The 27,281-nt window shown below is 35.1% G+C and overlaps 1 protein-coding gene across 13 annotated transcripts in view; it reads left to right on the top strand.

The window, feature by feature from the left end:
• Window positions 1–27,281, top strand: part of ATP8A (ATPase phospholipid transporting 8A1) — a 415,740-nt gene that overhangs the window by 6,330 nt on the left and 382,129 nt on the right. Inside the window, exon 1 of one of the 13 annotated variants that reach the window (XM_069821594.1) lies at window positions 25,945–26,011. The exons of 11 other annotated variants lie outside the window; for them this stretch is intronic. In XM_069821594.1, the coding sequence (XP_069677695.1) occupies window positions 25,972–26,011 (40 nt within the window). In that variant the 5' untranslated portion in view covers window positions 25,945–25,971. Of the gene's footprint in view, window positions 1–25,944; window positions 26,012–27,281 lie in introns of those variants that run through there. One more of the 13 variants, XM_069821588.1, reaches the window with a different exon arrangement.

Genomic DNA, 27,281 nt, shown 5'->3' with positions numbered 1-27,281 from the left:
ACGCACATATTCTGAACTCTCTGTAACTTGACTGACAGTTCAGAACTTAGGTCACTTAACAGAACGTCACAATAATCGAAGTGCGGCATGACTAGGGTTTCTACTAGGGCAAGTTTTAGTTGCTGGAGCAAGAAGTTTCTTAAGGGACTCAAACAGTGACTGGAGGAACATTTTTTTATCGTTTCTTTAACTTGAATTTCCAATTTAGATTATTATCGAGAAAGAAACCAAGATTTTTTTTACGACAGATGACTAAGGGGATATACAGATGTTAAAAAAAGCATTCAATATTTTGAGAGGTTGTAGCACAGTCTAGTATATACATTCATGAAGCTTGAGTTGTGAGGGTGCTAGGAACAATAGACTGCGCCGGTACTATTTCGCATTGTCTGTAATGAGGCGATATTAGCGATCCTGGTGGTTAGTAACTATCTATGGATGCATATTTACTACGTATTGAGCTTCGTGACTGTATGTACTAGACTGTAGTTGTAGTATTTTTAAAAACAATAGAAAAAAGCCTAATAAACATGCATCCTAAAATTAATATATTCCGAGATATGAATACTTATTCATCAACATCAATGTGATTTTCATTTAAAAAAAGCGAATTCATTATTCTAAGAGATGGTACAGATTGTAGTAATCATGAAAAGAAAAAAACAAAGTCTAATAAACATGCGTCCTAAAATTAATATGTTCCAAGATATGAGTACTTGTTCGCTCTTTGCTTGTTTATTGTTGGGTATACAGCATCATATCGGAAATGCAGTAAACAAAAGGGTAACAAGGTGTGAATCTCTAAGACGTAGAGCGAAAGATTGCGTCTATAATGAATGAAAATCGCACTGCGTATGTTGATGGTCAAGTACTCATTTCGGATGATATTAATTTTAGGACCCAAGTTTTGGCTTTTTTGTCTTGTTGATGAATACTACACTTCTCAGAATACTGAATGCTGTCATTTTTAAATGAAATCACAGTTTCACTGCTTGTGTACTTTTTGACCTGATAGAATGTAAGAGAAGACCCTATTGCCCTAACTCTGCTAGTATAGATAGATAGGTAGGTAGGTAGGTAGATGTATAGATAGATAGATAGATAGATAGATAGATAGATAGATAGATAGATAGATAGATAGATAGATAGACAGACAGACAGACAGACAGACAGACAGACAGACAGACAGACAGATAGATAGATAGATTTGGACGCAGTGGGAGATCCAAGTAGGGATAGTCTCGCATGATCCAGAACGCTTTTGTTTCATATCGGAAGGCAAATTGGAGGCTGGTTGGAAGAGAGGGGCAAAACAGAAAACAAGAGTAACCCGCAACAGTAGCACTTGTTTTCACAATAAAAGCTGCTAAACAGGCGTATGTTCACGTCAGAAGCGGCCTGTAACCAGGAGCAAAGTCATTCTAAAAACTACGGAGCATTCTGGAATCTAATCGGTCTGCGTTAGATGCGTAACAACCAAATCATGAGAATATTTGTTTAGATTAATTGCATTTAATTTTAAAATAATGTATTAAAAATGTTCCATTGACCCACAGCCAAGCACATTTAAAGCACTGTCTAAACCAGACGTCTCTAAAAGCGTACTCGCGAGTAAGCCCCTGAACGGAACTGAAGCCAGTACGTAATGAGCGCGCTCCGTCTCACCCATCTCCACCTGTACTGTACTCAATGTTTATGCGCAAATGAAGAGCAGTGGCGGATTGCCATTATGATTGTGTTGGTCGGAGTGTTCCACCGTTTCACAATGTCTTCTAATCATGGACGTTGTACATTCAAGGATGGATAGGAAGAAACATTTTTTTTTGTATTAGTGGGGAGAATGTGAAATGCTTAATTTGTTCGAAAATTCTTAAGCGTGTGTTAAAATTCAATATGCAACGACAATACTCGACTCTTCATATCATACAATTACAGGCATGTTGGACATGTGAAAATAATTTATTTTGGGGCTGTCTGTATAATTGTTGGTTATACATAATAATCAGTATATTACAATACATTTACACTCAGTTCCGCATGACAAACCTTCGTTTCATTTTGGGTGTAATGCGTAGGCCCACAAATATTTTGATAAATATAAAACAAGAAAATACAAACACAAATCACACACGTGTCCTTAGTCTGAAACAGAAAAAGCTTCTTGCTAGCTATGTTCTAGCTTGGAATATTGGAAAATCAATGAAGCCCTTTACAGAAGCATCATTTGTAAAATCGTGCATACAGGACGTTACTAAAATACTGTGTCCAGAACAAAATCAAAGTTTAAGAAAATTAAATTGTTTCCAATTACAGTTCAGAGAAGGAATTTCAAGATTGTAAATGTAATTAAATCTGAAGTCGAAACCACAATTAACCAATTTGTAGCTTATTCACTTGAATTGGACGAAAGCACAGTTAGAAATGACAAAGCTCGCCTAGCCATTTTCATCCGAGGAGTTAATGAACATTTTACTGTATCTGAATGTTTTCTAGATGTGATTAAAAAATACAACCGGGGAAGATCTTTTCCAGGCACTGAAAGACACCATAGAACACAAGAGGTTGAATTTGCAATGGCTTGTGTCAATAGCAACAGACGGGGCTCCAGCTTCATAATATGTCAAAATAATATACAAACGTATGATATTTATTATTCTTTTGATTTATTATTTGTAAACATAAGCACACCGTTGCCGCGATCCCCCACTGATCGCTCCCATCTGTTGAGGTACAAGTCTCTCCCCATTCTCTAACCTTACAGCACACTGTGTTCGGCGGGCAGCATCGAGAGCACGAATGACGATACGCTTTTTGGAGACCTCTGGTCTAAACTAATCATAGTATGGTGTATGCTCACCAATAATACAAATGTAATGGCAATATAAAATTATTGAACAATAAAAAACAGTTAACAGAATATATTAATAATATGGAGATTCGACAGTAAGGCCTCATGCATACTAGAATGTGATGATGGCCACTCGACTGACTCATGACGGAGTATAGGAAGCAACTGATGCGTACTCAGCGTTTGAAAAATAGCCAACCGCTTAGGATGCCTGTAACCAATATATATTGAAACCTAATGTTCAAGATCTACAACTTGATGTGAGTTTCGTTAATGGCGTGACATCCTCTCATGAATTTAAGTTCATGTGCATTTTAAATTATGCCTGGGTGAGTAGATTATTTCCTTACCGCAAAACGTCAAATGGACTGCCTGCTGATGCTCTGCCACGCGGCAATATTGTTTTAGCGATTGCGCCGCAGTCTCATCGTACTTTAGTTTTAGTGGAAGCCAAGACGAAATTAAATTATCTAAGCTTATGGTCGTGTTTGTAATTCATAACTTAAAAATGCACACAGATATAGTATTTAACAGTGAATGTTTGTGTACGATAATATGTGTTAACGAAATTCGACTTATGTATTTCGAATACAATATTAGGAAATATTCCCGGCTTTAACGTTGTAAGCCGTCCAACGATCCATGGCAGTTTGAATGAATTCTGGGAGACATGAAGTGTAGCAGGTATACCTATGCAGAGGAAGGCGAAGCTGCCCTCACCGACGAAAATTTGAGTGTCATTGGACAATGGACATGCTTTGAAAATGCCTCTAAAATTGCTTCGTCATCTTTCACAGAAACGGGTATGATAGCTCTGTGTGAAATGCTGCAAAGCTATTGAAGTTAAAACCTTATAAATGTACAATGGTGCAAGAACTGCAACTCAGTAATCTAGTGTATGACGGTGAAATTGACTCTAAATCATTCTGTTTTCGAGTTTGGCTTCGTATCAGTGGGTATGTAGATGACCAAAACAATAGGTATTTGGGGCTCCGAAAAGCCCGACCTTCTTAATGAAGAACCTATAACCTATCCGTAAAGTAAAAATAGGAGTATGATGCGCTATGTGTGGTGAAAGTACGATTATAATAGATATCATTTTTAAACAAGTTAACAGAGATGGAGCGTACTCTTGCCCTGTTCCAACGTGATTGTACAACAGCAATACAGTAACAGTTAATTGTAGGATAGTACCCCTCGCTGCGATCGTCAAACCATGCACTTCCCAAACGCCTTCCGTCTGATATTTTCCTCGAAAATACGGATTCATAAATTTGTTGTTTTTCTTTTATGACCTCAGATGGTTGGGTCTCACTTGTCTCAAACCTAACAGTTGGATCCAGTACAAAGCCTTTACCACTGCTCTGGCTTTTACTACTGTATTTGTCTTGTCTAGAGCCACGATATCCTCTCTTCTAATTTCCCCGCTTTCAGACGCAACGCAGTGCACCTCTTCACGGACGTCAAAGGATTTTTTTTAAGGGCTGTGCTATTAAAAACAGGAGCTGTCAAATCGAATAAACGTGAAGGATGTATAATATAAAAAATGACCGGAGGTCAGTGCTGTAATTCAACATTGTAACGCATTGCAGCCAAATAAATATTATTATTATTATTATTATTATTATTATTATTATTATTATTATTATTATTATAGCCCGGATGTTAGGCAAAATGCCTTTTTTAAACTGAGTTTATGTATGAAAGACCTATTAGAGATAAACACGTTATCACACATTTGGGGACGATAGGCTCAATTTTTATTTTGCCTATTTCAGCTCCCGTTGCCTACTTTTAGGTTAAATGCCATTTTTAGCCTTTTTTACGTCGTTATTGTACATTTTCTATACTGTATTTTTAATGCATTTAAAATAAACCGCACATAAATTACATTTAAAAAAAACAAAATAGAACGGTTGTGCAAATTAAAAATAGTTATTCATCTCACACAAATATTTGCTGAGAATCTTATTCTCCAGCAATACATATGTTTCCAAGAAGTCATAAACTTTTCTCCCTTACCGATTCCATCTTTTATGTCATTTAATAAAGATGTCTGAACAGTATAACCCTCAGTCCTCATATCATTTCGGGGTTTACCAGCGAAATAAAGGAGATGGGGGAAGTATTAAAAGCAAGTCTCCAGGTCCCGTTAGTGTTGTCGCTTGCACGCACAAGTCACACGTACTTTGAAGTCTCTAATCCCTTCTCACACCTCTCTTTTTGAGAAAATACACAGTCGGTTTTTCCCGATCTCTGAAAGAAAGTAGAGACAGTCCTTCTGAAATAAGTTGTTTTAAGTTTGATCCAATCACTTCAGTAGAAGTAGAAAGAACTTTTTCCACCATGCAAAACGTTCTCTCTGACAGGCGGCTCACTATGACAGGTGATAATTTAAAAAAGCATCTTGTTATGACATGTAACCAAGGAAATTGAGATAGTTTATCATTTGTCTACTTTTTATCTGTTTCCATGAATAATAAATGCCTATTTTTACTATTTTTAGTGCCTATATGCCTGCCTATTTTAACCAAAATAAATGCCTAAATATCCGGGCTCTAATTATTATTATATAAAATATCGAGAGATGATGCACCCAGAGAAGAATTTGCGCAGTCTGCATACTGCCATGAGCTGCATGAGCAATTGCTACATGTTGAAACCATAGGTTTTTCCGGCTGATTCTGGAGCTCTTGAATTCTCCCCTATTTGTGAATGTCATTCTGCATTGAATCATTCATTTCATTCATTCATTTATTTTATTCCATAGATCTTACATGAGCAATGAAGCTTTAAGATGTGGAACGTCAAAATTTTACAATATTACAGTTACAATTTTTACAAATTTTTATAGTTTTACAGTTTAGTATTTTTCTACAATTTTGTGCAATTTTTTTACAATATTTTGGCGAGATGTAGTGAGATGAGGTGAGGTCCGAGGATTCGCCAAAATATTACCCGGCATTTGCCTTTTGGATGGGGAAAACCTCGGAAAAACCCAACCAGGTAATCAAATCAAAGGGGTTGATGTCAAGGACTCGCCATAGACCATTCGGCTTCAGTCCCACGGCTGTGGAAAACCTCGGAAGAAACCAAAGACCAAAGGGGGATCCAACCCAAGCCTGAACGCAGCTCCGGATCAGCAGCCCAGCGAGTCTGCCGACTGAGCTACATCAATGGGCTCTACTGAAAGCATACAATACATAGCCAATCAGATTATTAAATTTACAAACGCAAACGATCATTCATCAGTTGAGCTATATGTATAATACAAAACAAGTTGATTACACTTAAGGCATAAACAATTCAACCAGTTGTGATATACAGAAATTGATAATACATATCATGCAAACTACTTCAAATTACAAACACAAACAATTTATCAATAGAGCTATATTGATTACTATTCAATTTAAAGCATATACAATTTATCGGCCAAAACTATACAAATATATACAATGCAAAGTAGCATACTTTCATTAAGCTATACAAATTTGTGCAATTAATATCGAGTACATTAATTCAATTTATAATCATAAAAATTCATCAGTTGAGCCATACAGACTACTATACAATTTACAGCATATACAGTTCATCAATTGAGCTATGCAGACTACCATTCAATTTACAGTAGGCCTATATACAATTCATCAGTAGAGCTACACAGACTAGTAATCATTTTAAAACCATATACAATTCATTAGCCAAACTATACAAACATATATACAATCAAATTAGTTCAATTTACAAACTTATTTTCGTTAAGCTATACCAAATTGTACAATTCATATGAAGTAGATTAATTCAATTATTTATAAGCTTAAACAATTCATCAGTTATGCTAAACAAAAATATACAATGCATAGTAAACAGATTAAGTCAATATAAAAACATATTTTAGTTGAGCTATATTATAAAATTGTACATGTCATTTAAGTAGAATAATTCAATTCACAAGCATAAACAATTCATCAGTTGTGTAGAAGGTATGAGTGTGTAGAAATTTGGTTAATTCTTTTCTGAACCTTTTCTCGTGGTTCTTCAAATCTTTAAGATAATTAGACATTGAAGACTGTTATACATGAATAGCGAACTCCTTTTTTAAAACAGCTTAGACTAACAGAGGGTAGATGAAGATCTGATATATGTCTTGTATTAAAATGATGAATGTCTTGATTAGTACTGAATTTATCTTGGTTCTTAATATACAGCATCATTAGGGAAAGAATGTATTCACAAGGTAAAGTCAAGATTTCTAAGTTTCGGAAAATATTTTTACATGATGTCCTTTTATGCACACCGGCCATTATTCTTATAGCTTTCATTTGTAAAACAAAAACGTGTTTAGCTTCAGACGAGTTACCCCAGAATATTAATCCATATATAATTACAGAGTGAAAATATGCAAAATATGACATTTTAAGTAAGTTTATATCACCAATAGTAGATAAGGATCTTAATGCATAACATGCAGAGCTCAATTTACGAGTAATACATTCTATATGCGTTTTCCAGGTCAAGTGATTATCCAATTCTAAACCAAGAAACTTTGTGTTTATAGATTCTTTGAGATGAGTTCCATTTAATCGAATACTTTAGGAAACCTGAGCATTATTGTGTGTACTAAATTTGACTGCACTGGTTTTATCAACATTAAGTGCTAGTTTATTTGCATGGAACCATTCATTCATTACATTCAGCACTGTATTAGAAGTGTTCATAAAATGATCGTATTGTTTGCTTTACTTGTATCATCTGCAAATAAAATTACATGAGATAAATTGTTTATGGTCAAGGCTAAATCATTAATATAAACTAGAAACAACAATGGACCTAAAATTGACCCCTGCGGAACACCATGTTTAATATTTCTAAATTCTGAATAAGTAACTTTATGACTATGTGGTACATTTATTTCTACTTTTTGTTTTCTATTTGATAAGTACGATGTAAACCAACCCAACGTCTCATCTTTAATACCATAAAACTTCAATTTTTTTTACTAATATACTATGGTCTACACAATCAAATGCTTTAGCCAAGTCACAAAAAATCCCACCTATATGTAGTTTCGAATTTAATGAATTTAGTATTTCATCCATCAAACTAAAAGCAGCATTCTCTGTCGATTTTTGTTTTCTAAATCCAAACTGTTCTAAAACTAATATATTGTTGGACTCCAGGTAATGATATAATCTATTATACATAACTTTCTCAAACACTTTGAGAATGTTGTTAATAATGATATGGGTCTATAATTAGCAATGGTACATTTACTGTTTCAGCATTAGGAATTAAAAAAATGTAAGACTCTACTATACTGAAAGTTTCTAATCCATACCATACAATCTACGTAAACCTTTATGGTTTTTTATGAATCTGTTGTAGATTTTCAGCTGACCAGTAATTTGTGGTTCTGTTTCTTAAAGAAATCCAACAGAATAAATATTGGCTTCATCATCCATTAAAAAGCTGTTAAAATTTGGATCATTATGTGTCATAAAGTTATATTTTAAACTAAATCCAATGACAAAATCGTGCACTTTATTATGCTAGTAGACAAAGATTCAGTTCTTCATGCCTGTTTTATTAAGTGTGTTAGGTTGAGTAGCACATCTTCATTATACGTACTTCAGTAAAATTGATGAGGAACTGTGAAACAAAGAGCCGAAGTAGAAATATTACTTGAAAATATAATTTATTAGTTTCTTATTGCGGAGGAGAGGAACATTTCTGTTGACATCACACGGAGAGGTTTTGCGAAATGATTTCCTTTTCCCGAACCACACCCAAACCGAAATGTTTCCTGGAAAGAAAGCTTTCATGCTACTCTATGATAACGCGGTTATAAATTTTCACTGTAAACTGACAAATGATGAAAGTACAGTCGAAACAAATGCTTTGTAATTCTATGCTGACGTGCCCACTGTACGTTCGGAAGCTGCAGCACAATTATAATCGACCTGTCCATCAGCGTGTTCATAACTCTGCAGCAGCTAATGGAGGGGAAAAGCTTTTTAATCATACACGAGATGTCAAGTCGCTACGAAATTATCTCGCTATAGGATTTTCGCATCCAACTTGACTCTATTGTACCTTATATCCATATATGCATGTATTAATAAGGAAACATGGCGGAAAACAAATAGACACCTTACCAGGGACAGAAATCGTTTTTTTTCACGTGTCACATTATAAGATGATTTTTAATGTACCTACCTAATGATTTTATCTTGTACATAGTGTTGAGATTTTGTAATATTACAAATATGTATTGTACATGTGTAACAGCTGAATAATGATGACATTGATGATAATACTAATAATAAAATAAATAATAAGTAATAACCTAATAAGAACGATTAGGGAAAACACAGAAATTTTACTTGAAGCAAGTACAGCGATTGGTTTGAAAGTAAATCTCTAAAAGACAAAGTACATGATTATGTCTCGTGACCAGAATATTGTATGAAATGGAAACATAAAAATTGGAGATTTATCCTTCGAAAAGGTAGAAAAATTCAAATATTTTGGAGCAACAGTAACAAATATAAATGACACTCGGGAGGAAATTAAACGCAGAATAAATATGGGAAATGCCTGTTATTATTTGGTTGAGAAGCTTTTGTCATCTAGTCTGCTGTCAAAAAATGTGAAAGTTAGAATTTATAAAACAGTTATATTACCGGTTACTCTACGTGGTTGTGAAACTTAGACTCTCACTTTGAGAGAGGAACAGAGATTAAGAGTGTTTGAGAATAAGGTTCTTAGGAAACTATTTGGGGCTATGAGGGATGAAGTTACAGGAGAATGGAGAAAGTTACACAACGCCGAACTGCACGCATTGTATTCTTCGAGTAATTAGGAACAAATCCAGATATTTGAGATGGGCAGGGCATGTAGCACGTATGGACGAATCCAGAAATGCATATAGAGTGTTATTTGGGAGACCGGAGGGAAAAAGACCTTTTGGGGGGGGCCGAAACGTAAATGGGAGGATAATATTAAAATGGATTTGAGGGAGGTGGGATATGATGATAGAGACTGGATTAGTCTTGCACAGGATAGGGACCGATGGCGAGCTTGTGTGAGGGCGGCAATGAACCGCGGGTTTCTTAAAAACCATTTTAAGTAAGTAATAAATAATAATAATAGTAATAATAATAATAATAATAATAATAATAATAATAATAATTATCATTATGTTCCTTAAAAAGGTATGGATACTGCTTCCTACATTCCGAAGCAACACATTAGAAATTTTGATTAAAATTTTGATCTCTCCATCTAGTCCTGGTTCTTCCAACAGGTCTGATTCCTCTTTGTCTATAGCAAATTACAATTCTGGTAATCTAGGCCTATCTCTTGACATTCTATATACAACGTTTCTATGTCTGTAATGATATTTTGTATTCCCAATTGCTGACGGATATTGTCATTTCTAATATGATCTCTTCTGGTTACCCCTACCAGTGGTCTCAAAAATCTCATTTGGGCGGCTTCAATTCTTCGTTCTTCATTTTTATTTAGGACCCAAGATTGACTTCCATATAGTAGCACTGGTTTACATGCTACGTTGTAAAAATTTCAACAATACTTATTTCCTCATTTGTTTGCTGAAGTTTCTTTTTAGGATTCCATTAACACAATTATACATTTGAATGGGTTCTTCTGTTTCTTGTATCCTTACATTGGTTATAAGGCATCCCAGGTAGGATCTTACTTGCTTTATAATTTTGTCATAATAATATATATTACTATTTTTATTCTCCTTAAATCTTTTCCTTCAATTGTTTTGTTTTCTCCATAGATGTGCGCATGTTGTATGTAGCAGCTATGTTTGCTAATATTTTAGAGGATTTTTTAGTCCATCCTCATTATCAGACATCAGAACCTGATCATCCGCATATAATAGAGTGTTCTTACCAATTCTCAAGCCTCTTGTGTTTTTTTGCTTTCCATACTTTTACTATAATCTAGATGTACTTGTATTAAGGGGTTAGATATAGCTTACAGCAGTAAAATTTTGGACATATTCAATATTTTTTTCCTCCATTACTGTATCTTGTACAACAATGAAAATAAGTATGTCTAAAACACTATCCTGCTGTATGAAAAAAAAAAAAAATATTTTTACGATTAAAAAAAAAATTATTTACATTTTTTTTTTTTTTTCTTCAAAATTCAGTTCACTGTACAGTGATGAAGCGTTTCCCACATAACTAAAAAACTATCCAACATTCTGTGATGAATTTTTTTGTGTATATTTATGCATGTCATATCTACAATATGATGCAAGATCACTTCTCTGCCTTTGATAGATTGATAAAAAATAAATTCATTAAAAAAATGATCAAATATCAGTATTTTCTTTTAACACAAAATAAAAAAAAAATTTATTAAGGAATGTAGTTGAAAGAACATGATATTGTAAACATGAGTTTCAGCAATAAAATAAAAGAGGACATGAAAAAGTTAACAAATTTATGAGTTATGAGGAAAACGCTTCATCACTGCACAGTAAACTGCCACCATTTTTAATTTAAAAAAATATAAATAATTTTTTTAAACCGCAAAAATATTTTTTTCATATAGCAGAAGGACAGTGTTTTACACATACCAATTTTCATTATTGTACAAGATACAGTAATTGAGGAAAAAAACGTTGAATATTTCCAAAAATTTTACTGCTGTAAGCTGTACCTAACCCCTTAAATAATAGTGGGAATGAGCGGCACACTTGTCTTAAACCTGAACTTGTTATAATAATAATAATAATAATAATAATAATAATAATAATAATAATAACAACAACAATAATAACAATGATATTAATAATAATAATGTTGATTGAAGGTTTAGGTCTTAATCTCAGTAAATTTGTCCACCACAAACCTCTTAAGATCTACCTAAAATCGAATTCCGTCTTCCTCTTAATGACTGGTATTCCATGTGATGTCACACAGTGGTTTAACAGTGTTGTTATTGCCCGGATTCTTAGAATAATTGTAATCTAAGATTTCTGAAAATATGCATGTAGTTATGACCAATAAATGCCAAAATGTTACCTAAAATTATGAATATACAGTATATAGTTTACAAAATCCGTCTTATTTTCTGTCATATTAACTGATCAGCATAGTTAGCTTAAAGTAACGTTAGCCCATATATAAAATTTAAATTTTAGGTATAGATAAATTTATTTATCATTATATCAAATAGATAAGTTCATCCAACAATTAAATTTTATTTGTTGGTATTCCACGCATTGGCCCTGGAAAGAATAAGAAGTTTAAATCTTGACATTTTAAAGACACCTGATTCTTGGAGATTAAACCATTCCTTTGTTGTATGTGTTCTCTTGTATTAAATATATTCTAAACAATCACGTTGACAGTCATATTGAATAAATAGTCATTGAAAAATTTAATGACATCTGTTACTCAAAACAAAATACATACCCAGGCCTCAGTTTTCACTCTGATTGGAGTTGAAGACTATGTATTTTCAAATTGTTAAATTAAAAAAGTTGCAGATTGTCACTTAATATGGTGTTGTACCTCGAAAAACCTTTCTACAGCACATGTCTTGAGAAGAACATGTTTGAAAAATGTCAGATCGTTCGTAGCAGACAAGACTCATGTCCATAACTGCTTGCCGGCTTGGGTTCCGGCGCAACTGCAGAGAGCAAATTAAAAGTTAGGACTGGCCCATTCAGCCCGGGTTTTTATAAGCTCAGTCCAGGCGGGACCATAGAAAGCCTGCCTTGTGCTCTTGTTATAGACTGACTTGCGTTCATGGAAGCCAGTCTATACTGGTTAGGATGAAACAGCACAAGTTTGAAATCTAAGTTTGTTGGCTATTTAGTCACTTAAAAAAATGTATTTTCTGGTAAAATAGGACAGAAAATCCTTTATTAAAGAAACATAGTTTTATAATTTATTGCACTACAGAATTTCATAATTTGGGGAAAGCCTCGGAAAAAACCCAACCAGTTAATCAGCCCAAGCAGGGATCGAACCTGCGCCCGAGCGCAACTTCAGACCGGCAGGCAAGCGCCTTTACCGACTGAGCCACTCCGGTGGCCAATATACGCATTCATATGCAGAATACAATTACATAATCAAAATTATTAGACGTTCAGTTACATTTAGAAATGCGAATATTATACCTAAAGAAATAATATTATGGCATCATAAGAATCTGGGCCTTAGTAGTGGTAGTGGTAGTGTGATGTGATGTGAAAGTTAGGGTTTCTTTGTGATTTTGTTGCTAATAGATGATTTATGCGTATATAATTAAGATTCTTGTGGTAAATAATAATGTTAATGCTTATAAAATAAGGAATAATATTTAATAAAATAATATAATGGTAATTATTTCACTCCATTTTTTAACTACAAGAGCACTTCAGTGACTGTAAAAAGTGATGATGTGGCTGTGATAAAATTAGAATGGCAGGGAGCACTGAAATACTCGAAGAAAACCTGCCTCAATAGCTTTGTCCACCACAAATTTTATCTTATAGTATCTGTCAAGAATCGAACTCCGAACCCATTAGCGGCAAACTGTCAACTGGTCGAACAACCGCTGAGTCACAGATAGATGAAATAAATTTAATATTTGATCATTTATCCTACTTGAATACGAGGCAGGAGAAAATGTAAATTGTAAAATAATATATTTATTAATTTACTCGTATTTTGACGATTTTGTATGTCTTGTCACTTACATGTTCGTGTATAGCTCTTGTAAATTATTAGTAACGATTGAATGAGTATTATACGATATTAACTACGAGTATATTCTTGGGAAGACAAATTTAATTAGGAGCTGTAATTGACATCACTTCACTTGTCTTATTTCACAATTAAATTAGCTAATTTGAAAAGAAAACTTCTTTTGAAGACTGAGCAGGCTAAATGGCACAAACGTTGAAGAAGAAAAAGAACTAATGGTTAACTCAATTAGAAGTACTCTCTTAAATAAGCACATCTGGCTCGGTTTGACCTTACGCACCCATTTGATGTACGCTATGCTTTTATAGTTGTAATGTATCTGAAAAAGAACGAAACTGGTTGTTGCGGGGAATAAGGACTCATTGAAATAAAGAGAATCTCGCGTTAAAAGTCTTTCACAATCAAGTTCTCGATTTATTTTGTTTTCAGCAGGAAAAATAAAGTGTATTTTTATTTGCTGTAACAGACCCAATTATCAGTGCAATTCATAGAAAGGTTCCGCTCTTCCGAGAAACACTCTCGTCTATTATCTGTAATTGAATGGGTATTGATAACGTGTTTATATTCCTGTCTTGTAGTTTGAATAGCGCTCTGCAATCTGTTTCACTCTACAGACGTCGTCAGTGTCATTATCTGTAGTCATATTCATGATCATCAACATTACTACTCTTTTTCTATTTCTCGTCATTTTTGTCCTGACAAGGGAAGTACTCGAGTTGTCAGCAGGAAATTTTTGGAGATTTCTATACATCATAAGAAGAGCTAATGACGTAGATAGTTGTCGAATCTAAAAAGAAACATCTGATATTTTACTGCCTTTAAGTTTATGATGAAATAATGCATTCTGCACGTTTTGTATACAATGCTATGCAGTTGTTACAATAGTGAGACGTTACGCTAGTGCTGCGCATTATTAGGTTGTATCCGGAGCAATTGTTTGCTCGCTTTCGGTTGGAGACCTTCAGATTACCTCCGATTGATGCCGCGCAGGTTGTAAATGTGCTGTGGCGCAGACATACACTTTCCGCTGAGGATCCCTTTATTCGGATCATGTATTACGCCCCCAAGTAAAATTTGCGTCCCGTGAATGCAAGAGACGAACGTTAGGTAGCTCGTTGTTAGTATACTACCTACTGTTTTGTGTGTGAGTGAGGTCATGTTATGGTGCGTACACACTTAGCGAACGAACAACGAACGAATGATGAAGTGAAACTTCGTTGTTCGTTCGCTGTTTGGAGCAACGTATAAATCATCAGCAAATGGTCAGAAAACATTCACATTCGCTGATTATCCGCAATAATGACAGACGAAGATATAATTATAGCAAGTGCAGCCGTTGTTATTATAGGCAGTTTAACAAAAAGAAAGTTAATAATCAAAAGGCGATGGTGGCAGACGCCACTCTACGAAAGTCGCAATCAATATAGAGGCACTGACTTGCTTCATGATTTACATCGAATGGAATCTGGACAGTTTCACAACTTCTGTCGCATTTAAAAACAAGACTTCGAAATATTACTGAGCAAAATAGGGCCAAAATTTTCCAAGAAAGACACAGGCAGGTGAGAAGCAGTACCTATTCAGGAAAGGCTAGCATTAACACTTCGATATCTCGCTACAGGAGATTCGTATACAAGTTTAATGTATTTATTTAAAGTGTCGAAACAGCTGATTACCAGGATTCTTCCAGAAGTATGTACAGCTATAATTGAGGAACTGGAAGATTTTATTAAGGTACGACTGCAAGACAGGGGAAAGTTTCAATATACGGATACCTCACTGACAATAAATTATCTTAAAATACTAAAAAGAGAGATTTGTCTGTGTTTGTTTGTCGAATGCTCATCATGCGTACGAAAAGGCATTTTTCAGTGCCAATAATATATTTTGTGTGAACAAGGTTGGAACTTTGTTTTTTCTGGGCGTGAATTTGTCCAAAAAGAACAACATGAACCAAGTTCCACTTCATCACTCCCCATTGTAGATCTTTTTGAATTTCTGTCTTTCCGTCCGGATTGATGTCAGTAGGGATTCAATTTTCTTTTTGACTTCTGCTCCCTACAATAAACAACAAATATGTCTCCACTGAAAATAAATAAATAAAAATCATTTTCAAATTTTGCACGTGTTTGACTCGCCTACCTTGCAGCTGAACATCTTTCCAATAGCATGACGTTTTCTTACTTTATTGTGGTAAGTAGGATGCTTGGGATTTCATAAAGTTTCCTGCTCCCTATATACATTAATAAGATTTATAACAGCGTCTTCCATCCACTCCAGTTTCGACATCCTGTTGGTGAAATTGAACTAAGCGCTGCGTTCTGCTATGAACTACAAACTAGTGGCAAATCCCGTCCACAACGAATACCAACTTCCTTTGATGTACCGACATGCGACGGATCACTTCCGAAGGTAAACCATACGATCGGTTTGCCTTTGCTGCGACGTACACACGTTCCGATTTCAATCAGCGAATGCATTCGTTTGTCGTTCGTTCGTTGTTCGTTCGCTAAGTGTGTACGCACCTTTACAAGAGATAATGCAATTAATTTTCGGACTGTTGAGCTTATGCCCAACAATGGCATGTGGTTTTTTGAGAGTCCAAATTCTCACATTTTGTCAATGAACATGCATGGGAATATGGCAAGTGGCCTCAACACTATAGTATACGATCTGAGAACTGCTGTCAATCTCATGAAGAATGAATGCCCTGTAATAGTCGGTCGATAGGTAACCATGGCAATGTAGAAACTTGGATAGTTAAACTTTAATTTTAGTGGCTGTTTTCACATCTCTATCGCGTTTCATCTTACATAAACCCACCATAACTTTACGAACATGCTTTAGGTTTTAGGATCGAATCCCCCTCTTTTTTTTAACGGTTCAGTAATTTTTTATTGTTACCATTATTATTGTATTTTTGTTTACTTATACATGTTTGAATCAATTAAAGAATCAATGCTGTGCAAGTATAGAAATTAATGAAGGGTAAAATAACCATTAAATTTATTGTATTCCATAGATCTTACATTTATATCAGTATTGTAACTAAGAAACAAAAGAAGAAAAGAACAGGTAAAGTGATTCGATCCTAGAATCTTGTACATAATAAGATAACATACAGACTTAAAGGCCATAAAATCAAGGAAGGCATGAGGTAAGGATCACTCAGCCAACTCTATGTTAAATTACATTTTGGAGGGGGAATTGGTTTCTGATCGTAATTCTTTAAAATAATGATGATGATTATGACGACGACGACTAGCGGTTTCTTTAATTTATTCTATTCTCTCAAAATTTTCGACGGCAATGATTTATAATGTATAAAATTATAACTTTTTTTCTTTGCCGATTTATCCCGTCGTTACTAGAATAAATAGCTTTTCCGGTTTAAAAGTGTCATTACATAAATTACAAGTATAGTCAGCAGATTTTCACCGTCATTTTGTTCCCTACTTGAAATAAATTAGAAGCTTGTTATAATTCGGGTATAGAAGAACTTGTACCTTGCGTTATGCTAGTTTCTATTATAACAAGTGAAAAAGGTTACATTATGTTATTATTACTTACTGGCTTTTAAGGAACCCGGAGGTTCATTGCCGCCCTCACATAAGCCCGCCATTGGTCCCTATCCTGAGCAAGATTAATCCATTCTCTATCATCATATCCCACCTCCCTCAAATCCATTTTAATATTATCTTCCCATCTACGTCTCGGCCTCCCTAATGGTCTTTTTCCCTCCGGCCTCCCAACTAACACTCTATATGCATTTCTGAATTAGCCCATACGTGCTACATTCCCTGCCCATCTCAAACGTCTGGATTTAATGTTCCTAATTGTGTCGGGTGAAGAATACAATGCGTGCAGTTCTGTGTTGTGTAACTTCATCCCTCTTAGCCCCAAATATTTTCCTAAGCATCTTATTCTCAAACACCCTTAACCTATGTTCCTCTCTCAAAGTGAGAGTCCAAATTTCACAACCATACAGAACATCCTGTTATTACTATCATTACTATTATTATTATTATTATTATTATTATTATTATTATTATTATTATTATTAATATTAATATTAATTTAGAGCCCCAGATGTTTAGGCATTTATTTTGATTAAAATAAGCAGGCATATAGGCACTAAAATAGTAAACATAGGCAGTGAAATAGGCATTTATTATTCATGGAAACAGACAAAAAATAGACAAATACTTAATAAACTATCTCATACAGTATTCACTTTCCTTTGTTACGTGTCACAAAAAGTTGCTTTTTTAAGTTGTCAACTGTCACAGTGAGCCGCCTGTCAGAGAGAACGTTTTTCATGGTGGAAAAAGATCTTTCTATTTCTACTGAAGTGATTGGAGCAACTTAAAACAACTTATTTCAGAAGGACTGAAGGACTGTCTCTACTTTCTTTCAGAGATTGGGAAAAACCGACTGTGTATTTTCTCAAAAAGAGAGGTGTGAGAAAGGATTAGAGACTTCAAAGTACGCGTGACTTGTGCGTGCAAGCGACAACAGTAACGGGACCTGGAGACTTGCTTTCAGTACTTCCCTCATCCCCTTTCTTTCGGTGGTAAACCCCGAAGTGACCCGAGGACTGAGGGTTATACTGTTCAAACAACTTTATTAAGTGACATGAAAGATGGAATCGGTAAGGGAGAAAAGTTTATGACTTCTTGGAAACATATGTATTGCTGGAGGATAAGAAAATATTTGTGTGAGGTGAATACATATTTTTAATTTATACAACCGGTCTTTTTTGTTTTTGGATATAATTTATGTGCGGTTTTTTTAAATGCATTAAAATATAGAAAATGTACAATAACGACGTAAAAGGCTAGAAAAGGCATTTAACCTTAAAATAGGCAACGGGAGGTAAAATAGGCAAAAAATAAAAATAAATAAAAATTGGGCCTCTCGTCCCCAAATGTGTGGAAACGTGTTTATCTCTAATAGGTCTTTCATACATACGCTCAGTTTAAAAAAGGCATTTTGCCTAACATCCGGGCTCTAATTATTATTATTGTTATTATTATTATTATTATTATTATTATTATTATTATTTACTTACTTACTTACTTACTTACTTACTTACTTACTGGCTTTTAAGGAACCCGGAGGTTCATTGCCGCCCTCACATAAGCCCGTCATTGGTCCCTATCCTGAGCAAGATTAATCCAGTCTTTATCATCATATCCCACCTCCCTCAAATTCATTTTAATATTATCTTCCCAGCCGGCCTCCCAACTAACACTCTATATGCATTTCTGGATTCGCCCATACGTGCTACATGCCCTGCCCATTTCAAACGTCTGTATTTAATGTTCCTAATTATGTCAGGTGAAGAATACAATGCTTGCAGTTCTGTGTTGTGTAACTTTCTCCATTCTCCTGTAACCTCATCCCTCTTAGCCCCAAATATTTTCCTAAGCATTTATTCTCAAACACTCTTAACCTATGTTCCTCTTTCAAAGTGAGAGTTCAAGTTTCACAACCATACAGAACAACCTGTAATATAACTTTTATACATTCTAACTTTCATATTTATTATTATTATTATTATTATTATTATTATTATTATTATTATTATTATTATTATTATTATTATTATTATTATTTCTATTTCTGAAGTAACTAATTAGAAATGATCCACGAGTTTTAATGTTAAACTTTTCGAATATGAGAGAATGTTTTCGGCGCCACTGGCTTGTTCTCACTGTCTCTCGTAGTCTCTACAGAACCCCAGTCGCCTCTGACTGCATCCCTAATGTCCAAGAGCCGTGTCGACTGTTATAAAAACCTAAAACCCTTATTGAAATGGAAAAATTCCTTAATCCTGCGATTTCAGAATACACCCAATGGCATCCACACAGCTTAGCATAAATTACACCGCGTTCCTTAACATTCGCTGCTTGAGATCTTTCTGCTTTATTGATATTCATTCAGCTACCCGAAATTATCTAATTTCTTTACTCCATCTCAGTGAAGTAAATTTTTGATTGTCTCTTCCACTACGTTTAACTTTCATTCAATGTGCTATTTACATTTTATATGATTCTGTTGTCAGAAAAGTGATATTTCGTTGATTGTAGTGACGGCGGTAATTCGGGATATTTCCAAAATAAACAAAGAAGTGAATAAATAAAGAAATAAATTAAGTAATAAATAAATAAATGTTGGATGACGAGAAAAAAAGGAGAGGTAGTTTTGATTCCACTCCATTATATGCTGTTTACATTCTGTGTGTTTCAGTTGTCAGGAAAAAGGGTTACTTTATGATGTAGTGATGATGGCAATGCGAAATATGTAGCTAATAAAAACAAGTTAATAAATAAATAAGGAGGATGAAAAATAAAAGAAGAGGTAGTTTTGATTGTATCGTCTTCGTTTAATTTCGATTCAGTATGTTATTTTATCAACAGTAATCTCACTAAAAGTTTCGATTTATCTAGAGAAAATCAAAACTCGAGTGGGATTTAATTGACTATTACAAGATTAGAAGAAAGTATATAAAGATTAGAAGTAACGAAGTATTCCAATACAATAAAATATTAATTGACTTACGAAAATACAACTGCCTTCAAATTTGTACCATCTCAACATTATAAATATTACGCTAGTAGATGGCAAGAGTATTTTATGAATAGCTGTTTTCTTATCAGTTTTGCCAACTATGGAATCTTCATTGAACTCTGTGGACGGTTACTGGTCAAGAAGGCTTTGTTGATTGTTTCATTTTTATTAAAACAGTTGCATTCCACTTCAATTATCCCGATCCCAGTAATCAACGTCACTTAACAGATGATTTTCAATAAATCTTAGTATTAAACAATCTCTGATATGTGACTATTCATAATATCATATAGTAGAAGCTATAACATAACCTAAATAATATAAACGAGTATTAGAAAAGTTTTAATTAGGGATGATGAAATAAACAAGAAAATTTTTAATTAACGACGATGAAATAAAAAATAAACATGAATAATTTTAAAAGAAACAATTATTGAAAGTATGTACAATTTTCAAATTTGAATGTTTTAGTGTTTGGTGGTTCAGTTGGAGTGTGCGTAAAAGAAGTGAACTCGGTGATGTACATGGTGTATCTCTCAACTTATTCAGGATTTCCGAATGGTGCTCTTCATTTATTTGTAAATAGGGTTTCAGGGAAGATGCATAGCTATGGCCAGTGATCTTTATTAAATCTTGTTCTTGAATGCCAGATGAGTCATATTTGAAAGTGCTGTGCATCGACTGGAGTGGTTTGTAATTTTCTGTTTTTTGACGTCCAGACCAGTGCAGTTTGAAATGTTGGCAAACAAAGAAAAAGATGCTAGGGTAGTGATAAAAATAAACAAATGCTAGAGACGCGATAAAATTGTGCGATAAGCAGCCATGATTGGTTGAAAGACGTCCTTTCGTACCGTTTTATTTGTCAAAAGTAGTGTGACGTAGTAAAAGTGTGATAGTCATTTAAAAAAGGACATTTTATCGACTGTGATGGTGTTAATGCGGAACATGTCCAAAATAAACAAATAAATAAACGCTACAGAGTGAGAAAGAAGCTTTGGTTGTGTCTTCCTCTCAATTTAAATTATTAAGTATTCTGTTAAACTGTGTTTTTCAATTCTCTGCAAAAGATATTTCGATGTAGATGGTAGAGGTAGTGGTGTTGGTGATGGTGGTGGTGATGATGATGGGTGATGCTGATGATGATGATGATGATGATGATGATGATGATGATGATGATAGAAGAATGAGAAGAAAAAGGAATTAATGAATAAAAAATATTGTCGACCGGAGAGTGAGGAAATGGAAATAAGAACAAGATGAGTATAATATAAAGGGATTAAAATAAGAACGCAAATGTGTTAAATAAATAAATAATTACTCGTAATAGATATAATCAAGAAGGGGAGCCATCAGCGTGGTCTCGATCTATGGGTAGCGAGCGGGACTCGTGTTTCGGAGATGTGCTCGAATGTAGGTTAAAATCCCGTTTGTACTGCTTAGCGAGATTTTTTTTTTGCAATGTTTCACTCAAGGAACTCGATGAAGAATCTCTGAGTTCGTTTCGCCAGGATACCATGCCGCTATCAATTCCATCTATGCTTGATAACGCGTAATTGATTCATCTTCGTTAAACTACCATTTAAAAATCACGAAGGCAACAAAAAGAAAAAAAAAAGAGAAAGAAAATATACTCAAGTGGGTAAATATATAAAATACGTAGGTGATTCAGAAAGTAAGGTAACAAGAGCTCTCACGGGTGACATAGTTCCTCTCTTGTTTGAATTTCCCGCCAGGATCGTAGCAGCAGATCACAGCGCTATCACGCAACCATTAGATGGTGAATGCGTTGCGTCAGACTCTCGAAGTATCAGTTGTAGCTGGTTTTGTGTCTGAAGGATACCTTACCAGTAGGAATTCATCGTCACCTTTTTGAGGTGTACGGTGCGAAACGGCGCTTCCGGTGGGAGGTACTGGACCATCCTCCCTACTGCCCCGACATAGACACAGTAATTTCCATCTCTTCGAACCATTGAAGAAGCACCTCGGTTGTAAGAGATTCAACACCGATACCGTCGTTCAGCAAGTCGTCATGACGTGGCTTCAGGGACTTGACGCGGATTTTTTCTATGTCGGCATCGATGTCTTGGTCTACCGTTGGAACAAGTGTTTGGACAAGAATGGTGACTATGTTGAAACGTAAAGGCAGGCGCTCACTTAACGGAAAAAAATTCGTTCGTTACGTTCGGATTTTTATTATAGTATCGCTCACTTGTTTACATTTTCGAATGAATCATCAAATAGTTTGTAATTTACCGCCAGAACGCATTATTTCATTATAGTGTTCTGAATTGAATTTTGAAATAAAATGAATAGCTCTGTAACTTGAATAAATTATGAAAGACATACCTGGCTAATTTAATATTTTCCCAATTTTATTCCAAATGTTCTTTCTCCATATTACATTGCATAATTCTAATTTCATAAATTATAAAACTCTTCATACTGTTGGAGTTAATAAAAGAAGCTTCGCGTTATCCATTTCATTATACCTTCAATATTACAGCGACTTGCAATCGATATATTTACCATGACATTCTGTATTTCGCTTTTGAACCGTACGGACATCCGTTTAGAATTCTCTGGCAAGAATTCTGATCGTAATAAATAAAATTATCGTATTCCTGTCATGCGGACAGAGGCGGTACGGCCAAGTGGGCGATGCTCCATTTAAAATAATGCAAATATAAAAATCCGAACGCGCCGTACGGATCCGTTCCAGTAAGTCGGCGCCTACTTTAATGCGTACCGGTACCAATGCTCTGCTATTGTGTAGTGTATTGCCTGTGAAGTAAAGTTTGTCCATGAGAGCTCTTGTTACCTCACTTTTTGAAGCACCCCCGTAGATAATGCTTTTCTTCTTATTTTAAACGTTTATCTCTCCATTCTCAATTTTGTGGGGTTTATAAATTTACAGTAAACATTTACAGGTAGCAGAACCCTTGGCGAATTTGTCAAAATAGCTGTAGACTGTGTATCGTGAAGACAATGCAGGACAAGCAGAAAGTAATAAGTATATGGCCAGTGGGATACAGAGCGTTCAGTTCGGCTCCCGGCCGCTCATCAGACATGCTTGTATGACCGACGTATCTGCGTCCTTATCGATCCGTAACCTTCTGCTTATTTTTACTCATAGGTAGCCTATATAACTTTGATTAATACTAGCATGCACACAGAATTTTCATTTCTTACTAAGCTATGATTTTTAATTGGTTATTTTACGACGCTTTACCAGCTGCTATTAACCTACTGTATGTTAGAGGAGTTGTTCAGAATGGTGTCCTGCATTCCACATTCCCCGACATCTTCTGAGAAAATTATTCATACACAAAAGTTCAATGTCCGTAATGCTTGCACTTTATCTTCTTATATTGTCTCTAAGTACATAACAATTCTATTTTGTAATGCTAACGTGTGGGGTGGTATCAGTGAATACACATTTGCATTTTGAAATAATGTTATCTACATATTAGACTGCTAGCTGGAAATCAGTTGATCTAAACCTGTGCCTGCTCTAGTTATAACAATAGATCCGGAATTAAAGCTGATGATATCTCATTCAATAAAATAAATTATATCATTAATAACAAAATAAGCGTAGTGTGACGTGGCATGTCTGTGTCAACTATCCATGAATGAAAGCATGTCTGATGCGCGTGTTTCCGACCGGGAGCCGAGCTAAACGCTCTGTAATTGAAATAACATCATTGCGCTATTATCACCGTTTAATTATGTCATCGAATCTGATGTGAAGCAGCCTTCAATAAGCCTGTAATACGGAAATAAATAATTTAATAATTATTTCGACAACAGTGTTAGGTATAAGTCATTCGTTATCTCGTGGGACCTATTTGCTCGTGAGGGGAAAAAAGAAGTGGACTGAAATCTTTCCCTCTCTCGTACGTTTCCACTTGTACTTAGCTCACTTATCCACATCATAAGGTTCTTACTACGAGCTACGGCGCACGCATCCATTTGCTTTCACTAGATAACGAATGAGCTATAACCACAGTCTAGAGTTGTGAGTTTGAGTTGTGAGGGTGCTAGGAACAATAGACTGTGCCGGTACTATTTCGCATTGTCTGTAATGAGGCGATATTAGCGATCCTGGTGGTTAGCAACCATCTATGGATGTATATTTACTACGTATTAAGCTTCGTAACTGTATATACTAGACTGTGCTATAAAGGTAAAGGTAAAGGTATCCCCGTAACATGCCATGAAGGCATTTGGGGGGCATGGAGGTAGAGCCCCATGCTTTCCATGACCTCGGCACTAGAATGAGGTGGTGTGGTCGGCACCACGCTCTGACCGCCTTTTACCCCCGGGAAAGACCCGGTACTCAATTTTATAGGAGGCTGAGTGAACCTCGGGGCCGTTCTGAAAGTTTGGCAACGAGAAAAAATCCTGTCACCACCTGGGATCGAACCCCGGAAAAATTCAGTTTAATCAAGTATATGAAACTGTGACAAAGGTCTACCTTTCTTAGTCGTGTAATGTTACAATAGTTTGTATTCCCTTAAATATACTAAAATAAAAGCGAAAATTGTACAGTAATAAACATTATAAACAAAAATCAGCATTTCCTATTTCTGTTTAAATTAGATTAGATAGATAGATAGATAGATAGATAGGTAGGTAGGTAGGTAGGTTAGGTTAGGTTAGGTTAGGTTAGATTTAGATTTAGATTTAGATTTAGATTTAGATTTAGATTTAGATTTAGATTTAGATTTAGATTTAGATTTAGATTTAGATTTAGATTTAGATTTAGATTTAGATTTAGATTTAGATTTAGATTTAGATTTAGATTTAGATTTAGATTTAGATTTAGATTTAGATTTAGATTTAGATTTAGATTTAGATTTAGATTTAGATTTAGATTTAGATTTAGATTTAGATTTAGATTTAGATTTAGATTTAGATTTAGATTTAGATTTAGATTTAGATTTAGATTTAGATTTAGATTTAGATTTAGATTTAGATTTAGATTTAGATTTAGATTTAGATTTAGATTTAGATTTAGATTTAGATTTAGATTTAGATTTAGATTTAGATTTAGATTTAGATTTAGATTTAGATTTAGATAGATAGATAGATAGATAGATAGATAGATAGATAGATAGATAGATAGATAGATAGATAGACAGACAGACAGACAGACAGACAGACAGACAGACAGACAGACAGACAGACAGGTAGGTAGGTAGGCGCACAACACTATAAGAATTTGCCCTTAAATCCAGTGCACGGGTCTTTTAACCGTACGTGCTTTGCAAAACAAGTCCTACTTTGTAGGTTTCACACCCCTTACTTATGATTAAATCCAACCACTCTCCATATAACACACAAATTAATATGAAAATGGTACAAACAAAACACATCATGTATTCTGATTTAACATACAAACAGACATAAACGTGTATAATTCAGTAGTTAGCATTATCCCTTCGTCAGTTCGTATCATAAACTCCAACAGCTGGTTAGTGCATATTCGTAGACTACTGAAAAATTCATGTGTGGTTTGCAGCTGCAGTCAAGAGTTTCGGAACCGCTGTAGGATGTTGCGTTATTTGAGTTGTTTAAATTGGAAATAAGTCTGCTTATGAGAATTGGGTTTCACTTCATTACCTTGAAAGTGGTAACTGATAACGCAAGAGGAAACATTTGCGAATTACAGGAACTTTACTTTAATCGGAGTGTTATCATAAAAGTAAATATCCTTCTCTTTTCCTTGCATTGCTAATTGAATAGAATGTTCACAGTTCCTCTGTAAATATCGTAGATCGTGTGCAATTTTATTACAGTGCTGTGAGCATGAAACAAGTGTTGGATTCAGCTAACATTAACGTATTGAGTAAGTACAGTACATAAATAGCGTTCCTAACACTTCTCACTGGTACTCGTTTAATCTCAAACTTTCAGATCGAATATGTGTACCACTGTATTTTATAAAATATAAAGTACCTAGCGTCATTGACCTGACCTTGTTCACAGGTGATGGCTTCCCACCAGAATTTTTCGGGAAAGATCGCGTGGAATTTGTAACGGATGAAGCGAAATTGTATTTGCCGAGACAAAGCCGGGCATTTGCCATGGGATTATCTGACATTCATCTTACAGTTGGGGGAAACCTTGGAAAAACCTAACCAGGTAATTAGCCCAAGCGGGGCTCGAACCAACACGCGAGCGCTGCTCCGGATCAGTAGACAAACGTGCTACGGCCTGAGTTACGCCGGCCTTTCTAATTATGCCATTTCGTCTAAATAGTCACTATAGTTTAAAATATATATTTTTTTCATTTTATTGTTGCCAAAAGGACCACCAAACAGAGGACTACATACGTACAAGAAGGGTGTTCGGCTGAGTTTGTTACAAACTTTAGGGCGTGATAGAAGGCATAGAAAGGAACAAGTTTTGATAAGGAACTCATATTCGGCGGCGCTTCAGTATAATCGTACTTGTCCTGACCATTGAGACAACTCTGTGGTTCATTTGTCTACTGGGATTGAATTGAATTTCGGAAGAGGAGCACTACAGCTCAACACTGCGACCTAGATTTATTGCAATTACCCTCGAGCTAGGCGGTTTTCCAATCCACACTGATCGACTACGCTAAAGTTCGCTGCGTATTCAGGTATTATCACAGTCTAATATATACAGTCGCGAAGCTCAATACGTAGTAAATATGCAAACATTAGATAGTTGCTCACCACTAGGATCGCTAATATCGCCTCATTACAGGCAATACAAAATAGTACTGTCACAGTCTATTGTTTCTAGCACTCTCAAAACTCAAGCTTCGTGACTGTATATAGTAGACTGTGGTATTATCAAGCAACCCTAATCGTCTCTAGATCAACCCCTCCGTGCGTCATTAGACCTTATGTGGAATCGTAACGGAATGAAGATCGTACGAATTAATGTTGATGCCTAATATAGAGAAACGGAAGATCCCTGGAAAAAAAAAACTGCGATCGCCACAGCTGTCACTATGGATTTTTCAATGGGGACTCGAACCCGAACCGCCGATGGTCTGACCACTCAGCCAACGCAGGGGTCCTTGCATACGGGGATACTTATTGTTAACAGCATAGTGGCATAGATAGTAATTTTTATTTAAACGA

Source organism: Periplaneta americana, chromosome 3 (genome assembly GCF_040183065.1).
Source record: "Periplaneta americana isolate PAMFEO1 chromosome 3, P.americana_PAMFEO1_priV1, whole genome shotgun sequence".
In the NCBI taxonomy this organism is placed as follows: Eukaryota; Metazoa; Arthropoda; class Insecta; order Blattodea; family Blattidae; genus Periplaneta; species Periplaneta americana.
The sequence above is the reverse complement of the archived record's forward strand: the minus strand, read 5'-3'. Positions and strand labels throughout refer to the sequence as shown.